Genomic DNA, 7,264 nt, shown 5'->3' with positions numbered 1-7,264 from the left:
CCTTGAGGATGAGTAAATCATGGGCTAATTTTCATTTTTGGGTAAACTACCCTTTTAACAAAAAAAAACAACAACATGTTAATATACACTAATAAAAACTACTACTACCGATTACCCATTTGGGCCTTCAAAGCTAAATGAACATTTACCATATGCATTGCAATGAATATGTTGTATGTTCAGCACTTTCATATATATATATATATATATAAAAAGTGAAATTATATTTTTAGACGGATGACTCCCTGATCCATGATCATCATAACACGAAAATGTCTGTAGGTACTTTTAGAATATAATGTGTTACCAAGAAAAATAACATTTTCATCACTCAGTTGAGCTTGACTGTTAAGGCTTTGCTTTTCTATGCAGATTATTCTCTGAAAATATTGACTACTTGGGAACAATACGCTGAATTACTAATTGGCATGTCATTATAAAACATCTGCTGTCATCAGCATGTATTGCAATAACTGACTGTGGTGGAAATGTAATTTATGACGCGACAAAATAAAGTTGAAATATCTTGCATATGAATATTATTATTATTATTGAATGCAGGCTCTCTGGTTGTTACCATGTCTTTATCACACTGTCTGATTATAAGTGTGCTGTGATGAGGTAAATGGGTCATAATTTAGCTCAAAAACAATCAAAATTAAATGTATAGTGGAAAATACTTACCATTGATCCTTTCACCCTCTCTCAGTCTTTTTTTGTCCATAGCCTCCAAAGATGAAGGGGTTTTTCTTTCCTGCTTCATCTGTCTATCTCCATCCATGTGCCAACAGTGACTGACCATCTGCGCCATGGGACAGTCATCTGAGGCCTGCAGGGGGCAGTGTGGGATAGAAATCTAAACGTTTAGTGAACGCTAATTCTGTGTTTAAAAGTCCTCAAATATGCATGCAGAAAGTAACCAATTTCTTGATAAAAGAAAGATAAGTATAGGCCTAGATTAGTAGGCTATGGATTATATAATTTTAAACTGTTGATTGATTTACAAAAAATGCTCCTAAATTTTGATTCTATCAAACAAGGACCAAACTGCATGAAATATGCATGAATATGAGCGCGAATGGTGCTTTATTGTCTCCTCGTGAAGTTGATGATCGTTAAGGATTGTATTTGTATCTAATGATTTTGTTACATTTAAATCTAATTCTCCAATTTTATCTAAAATTAGGTTTTTGGAGCTTATCTAAGTATTTTGTACAATCTATCCGGTAGGTTGATTGATTTGTAGGTTCACGCTTTATTCAAGATATTTATAATAATATATAAATTTTAAAAAAAAAAATGTTTTTTGAGAACTTTTTTGGGTTTATCATCATCGCATTTCAATGTGCAGCCTATGTAGTAGGCTAGCTACCAACACGTCGATTTTGACAGCATCAGTAATCACATTATTTCTGTGTACTAACAGCAATAACAGTAGGCCTATCAGTATTATTAATACAATAAATAAAAATACATTTTAGACAACTTATTTGGCAGTTGAGAATGCCGATCCGGTCCGATATTCCGGCTTACAGAGTCTCAAAACAGGTTGCTCATTCGACGTTATGTATATCAAGTCATTTTAATATGGTATTGTGTGCTCAAAATTGTTATTTTGTTTTGAACGTGTTGTTTACTTTTAAAGATAGCTTACGCTCTTCAAACAAGCACGTGCCTGGAATGTTTGACGTCAGAGCGAAGACGTCAAAGGAGTAGGCAACAGGCATGTTCGGGCGATTCCTCACAGACTGTTTTACAGCGTGATTGTTCGTTTGTGGTCACTTTACTCACGATGCTACCAACCAAACTGGCGGATAAAATCGGTAAGCAGGGGAATCTCCCCGACCAAAAAATAATCTGGCCCATTGCTCCTGATGGTTATATCCCCAACTCTGTCGTCAGGAGTTTGGCGCCTTTTCCTAAATTCAGCAGATATTATTGTGCCGAAAGGGAGATCTATGTAAAGGCACAAGTAGAGGAAGACAGAACTCGGATCTTGGAAAAGTTCAAGAATTTTACTCTCGGCGAAACGAAGCAGAGTGTACCTGAGGAGACGACCGCTTCAACGAGCTTTGAACCATTTCAAAGTAAAAGGTCTTGGGAGACAAAGACAGGGGTCAAGGTTACACCACCTCGAAGAGCTGTAGCCCAGAGACAACAACATATGCTTCAGGATAGACAAAACTTCCTACAGGAAAATGGTTCTTCTAAAGAGACACTCCAGGCGAACGCTTCTTCTGTTGAGGAACTTCAGACAAATGTTTCCTCAGTAGATGAGCTAAAGAACGAAGAAGATGTTGACTTAACTCATCCTCCAGAAACTGTGCCTCAGAGCCTCAGTCCGGAGAGCAATGCTTTCCCCACAAAGCAGGCAAAGAAAGTGAAGAAAGGTCGAAAAGCCAGATTTAATCTCCCAGAAGGTTCGTCTCCAAGCCCAATGCTGCAGCGGGTGAACAAAGATGAGGTTCAGCGGGTGAAAGATGGGTTGAAGCAGGAGATAGCTTCTTCCATTAAGGAGCCAAAGAAAAGCCTTCAAGACAGTATGGAAAAAAGACATGTGGCAGAAATTGGAGATCTGATCCAAAACGTACGTCAGAAGACTAATAATTTCACCCTGAAGAAATTGAAGTCATTTGTGACACCCCATCTCCCGATGGGTGACAGAAGGCCTCCTTCACTCCTCATGTACATTTATAAAAAGTCAAAAGCAGAATCTTCGCCTTCTGATGGGGTGAAGAGTGGTCCAAAAGAGGCTTGGACCTCAAGAAACTAAAATGTGAATGTTATCACTCGACTGAATGGGCGTCATCAGTGGTTATCAGCCAGATATGCTGACTCAGAAGGTTATCATCCATCTCAGGGCTCTTTCTAGACATCAGGAGGCCCTAGGCCATCCATCGTTCGCGAGCTACAGGACCAGTGCCACCCCTCATAAACCCACTGACAAGAGTGGAAGACTGCAGGATGCACCGTCTTTGCTAATTGGCAAGTGCATTGTACAAGTATAATTTAGTAAGTAAAGTTACATTATAAAAGTAAACTGGTGTTGATGTCATGTTAGTCTGCTACATATACTAAAAATATGAGTTTATAAACGTTTGTACGACGTGTCAGATAAGCTGGTAGTATGCCGTATGTTCTTTTAAACATCCACAACTAATGTGAACATATAGGCTTTAAGGCTGAATTGGTGATATTTGCTTATTATTCACAAAAATTGCTGAATAACGTGACCAAATTGTGTTTTAGCTGCAAAATCGTATAACGTTAGCCATTGCGCTACCCACCAAAGTTACTAGCGGTGACCGCGGCTAGCTAGCTAGCTACTAAAACAATAACAAATGAATGTCTTACCAAATTCGTCCAAATACATTAAACTAGTTGGACGTCAGTACCATAGCAATTCTCTCAGTATTAAACCGGCTGTACAGTACGACATCAACATATATGATCTATTAGCTATCAAACTACCTGCCTCTTTTATTAATTTTTTAAACAAGCTGTTTGTGAAATTATGTTAGTTGGAGAAATAATTACAGAGCTATTTATGGATATCTACTTTTATTATCCTGTAAATCAGAATATACTGTCTATGAATATCTTGCTCATACCTTTGCTCATTTTCTTACTAATTTAGTGTTTTGTTTCCACAGGTTTGAATGCTGGCCTCCATTGGTGGAAGAGATACCAAAAACATTGTAACCAGCCAAAGGCCATTTTGGCTGTAAGTATTATATATAGATGCCTTTCACGTTACCTAATCACCACTCTCTCATTCATTCATTCATTCATTCATTCACTAGTCCATGAAGGTAAAATTAAAATCTAAAGTTGAATGTTAAAATTTGCACTCGCAGACAAAAGTCACTAACCTGTATTCAGAATTTGAAGCTGCAGACAAGTAGTCTAGTCACAAATGTGTAAAATGCCATTCACAGAAATACAATGACAGACACAAACTTGTAATATATAATTGCATTTTTTAACATTCAATTTTACAGGTTTGTGTAAATGTTCATGTACAAGTATGAATATTTATTGGGCAAATTCTCAAATTCACATCTACGTGCTCTCGAGTTTTGATACTCTTTTACCTTAATATTACTCACTCCACCCCACTTTAGTCACATGTATTATTATTTATTTGTGCTAGCATTTTACTAATGTCGTGTAATAAAGAATCTTTGAATATTGAATCTAATATTTAGTCTTTGTTTCTTTGCTTTGTGTGCTTTTTACAGGAGCAGTGAGGAAGAATCGCATGTCTGACAAAGCCACCGACACACACCGAGATAAACCATCAGGTGGTTTAATCTGGCGTGCGACCGCCGCCATGCCCGGTCACACCCAACTAATGAGCAATAAATGAGTTTAAAATAAAAAAAGTTTTTTGAAAATTACAAATTGTCTCATAGCCTAAATATGAATTACAGACCAGGGCCAGAATTTGACTATTAATAAAAAAAGATAAGCTAATATGCATTGTAAATGTCAGCATTTATCTTTTTTGACTCTTTTTTTTTTAAATTCTTTTAGTAGCTACAGAAATATGTGAGGTTTATCTTTTTATAAAACCTTTTTTTCTCAAAACTTTATGTTGCAAACACTCCTTTTAAATCTGGCCATCATTTTTAATGTTTATGTAAAATGTGCATATTGATGCTAATTTATTTGAACAGCATTCTGTGATAACCGTGATCATTTTGGTCACTATAATCATGAAATGGAATTTTCCAACTAAAATCAACTATAGTTATGTGTTTCTACAGTAAAATAGTACATTTTTCTGATTCTGTTCTTTTCTGTGACATTAAAGGATGACATATACAGGCCTACACAGACTCTTAGGTCTAAAACAGTTTTGGATGGTTGTTAATAGGATAGTTATGAGGCGTTATTTGAGAGATTTAAGTATTGTAGCTCTCGGGCACTTTACTTTTTTTAAAAGTAGCTCTCAAGTGAAAAAAGGTTGGAGACCCCTGCCCCAGGCAATATTCATGTTGGTAAACTAACCCAATAAAAAAAAAACTCTTGAAACAAATATGATTCCTAACCTTTTCATTTATACAACATTTCATTTTAAATGTTGTATATTTTTATTTACACACATTTGGACAGATGGAAACACTTTTTACGTGATCCTTCAGAAAACTTTATAATATTCTGAAGCACTTCTGGTTGCGAAAAGTGCTGTATCTCTGCCTCACGCGCTTCATTGGCGACTCGAAGATCCTGCGCTGGGACAACCAGCACTTCGTGGAGATCCAAACCCTGCCGTCACGCGGCTCGATGGCCTTCTGCTGAGGAGCGACTATTCCTTCTCTCGGATCTATCTGTGGGACGACCTCACTCAAGGTTCCTGCCCTTTCAGGAACTGAACATGCTGGCGCCTCGAGGGTTCAGTCTGGTGTCTATTGACAATAAGGATATTCTGTTAGCGGCCAGTTTTAAAGGAAAGACCATGGCGTACCAGCATCTCGTGGTGGACCTCAGTGCCAAATAGTAGACGTTTAACTGGGGCTTAAATGTCAAGAACTGCAACATTTCCACCCCTTTTCTCCATCTGCTTTCACACATGAATTGATTCTGTCATCATTGCTAAATACACTCACACATTAGTTACTATAAGAGGAAGCTATCCTAAAGTGATAGTTGATTTAACTCCCATGATTTACTCACCCTCAAGTCATCCTAGGTGTGTATTAGAGCCCGATCGATAAAGGATTTTGAAGGCAGATACTGATAGAAATATTTTTGGGTTTTAAAATCCGATATATCGGCCGATATTTTTTTTTTAAAATATTGTTGGATTTCACACACAAGCTAACTTTTCTGCACAAGATACGTTTGACACTTTTTCTCTATGTCTAAATGTTCACTCCTCGCAAGTATAATTTACATTTTACAATGCAGGCACTGTAACTAGAGATATGCGAGTTATAAATACAGTAATCATTACTTTATTTAGGCAGAAAAAGTTCGTTGTGGTTTCCAAGCTCATTAATGTTAACGTTAGCGGTCTTCCACTGATGATAGTGGCATTAGCTAGCTTTGTGGTTAGCTAGTCTATGATGAGCCATAATTTAGCAATAGATAACATCATACTGCAAATTGTAAAACATACATTTTCAATATAACAGGCCAAGGAGAGATGATTGAAGCGTGTTTCAATCGTCCGTTTTTATTTTATTTTTTAAATATTCATTTATCGGCCATTATAACTGCCGATACCGATATTTTGGAAAATGCCCAATATCGGCCGATAATATCGGTCTGACTCTACTGTATACATTGCATAGCGTTTCGTTTTAAATCTGCATCTTCTGTGCAGCGCGTGGCCTCACGCGTGTCAGAAAACACCGCGAGGCGTCAGTGACAGTTTGTGTTCCACCTCTAGAGGCCGCTCTCGTACTGTTTAAAGTCCCCATGATATCAAAATGGAAGTTTTCTGGCTTTAAGTATGAATATGTTAAGCCTTACTGTTATCTATAAGCTTGTGTGCTCCAAAATAATTACAATATTGGCATTTAAAAGATATAAGCCAAACCTACAGTCTCTCACTTCCACCAATTTGGATCCGTGATTGTGATGACATCACTCTGCAATTCAGCCTCTCGTCATGTTTTCTGTCCAATCAAATTCTCTCTAGAATCTGAAACTCCGCCCCCTACATTATAAACGGCCGCTGCCAGGTGTGCCTGAAAATCGATCATTTTCATACATGTATTACCTGGTAAATGATTCAGTGTGGGGTGAATGAAGTCTGATTAAAAAGTTTGTCGAGAAAGTTGTCTTGTGAAAGTTTGGACCAGAAAGTTTGAAGAAGTTTCAAATGAAATGGAGGTTTCAGGTCAGTGTCACACGAACCACGGCAGCTCTGGTCCAGAGACACGACACAGATCGGATCAAATGTGCAAAAATATGGATCAGACCCATTTGACGTCTGCACAGAATGCTGTATTTTACAACGATATGGAGAAGATTAGGAGGAGAAATGGTTAGAGATAAGGAGGAAACTACGGCTCTGGCCGAGCTGTGATATTGGCTAAAAAAGTCCTGTCTTCCTGTTTCAGTGGAAATTACAACAACACATTGAATATTGCTGTGCGTTTAAGGGCACTTTAGTGGGACTTTAAAGACAGAAGACCCTTCTCAGTCACTCCAGCAACTGACGCAATTAAGAAAAAACTATCGATATGGATTTTTGCATTGGTTTTTCGGTCAATCTCTAATTCAAATAACAAGAAATCACAATTGTGAGATA

General features: G+C 37.5%; 1 protein-coding gene across 1 annotated transcript; it reads left to right on the top strand.

Moving 5' to 3' along the window:
• The first annotated feature begins 1,346 nt into the window (after positions 1–1,346).
• Positions 1,347–4,837, top strand: LOC120481351 (uncharacterized). Its single transcript, XM_089119178.1, has 3 exons — positions 1,347–3,012; positions 3,654–3,724; positions 4,242–4,837. Exon 1 carries the CDS (start codon positions 1,793–1,795, stop codon positions 2,771–2,773), a length of 981 nt encoding a protein of 326 aa, XP_088975304.1. The 5' UTR covers positions 1,347–1,792; the 3' UTR covers positions 2,774–3,012; positions 3,654–3,724; positions 4,242–4,837.
• The last annotated feature ends 2,427 nt before the right edge of the window (positions 4,838–7,264 follow it).

The sequence above is a fragment of the Pimephales promelas genome, chromosome 14 (assembly GCF_988280905.1).
Source record: "Pimephales promelas chromosome 14, fPimPro1.hap1.1, whole genome shotgun sequence".
NCBI lineage: Eukaryota > Metazoa > Chordata > Actinopteri > Cypriniformes > Leuciscidae > Pimephales > Pimephales promelas.
Note: the sequence above shows the minus strand (reverse complement) of the source record. Positions and strands in the feature narration are given on the sequence as shown.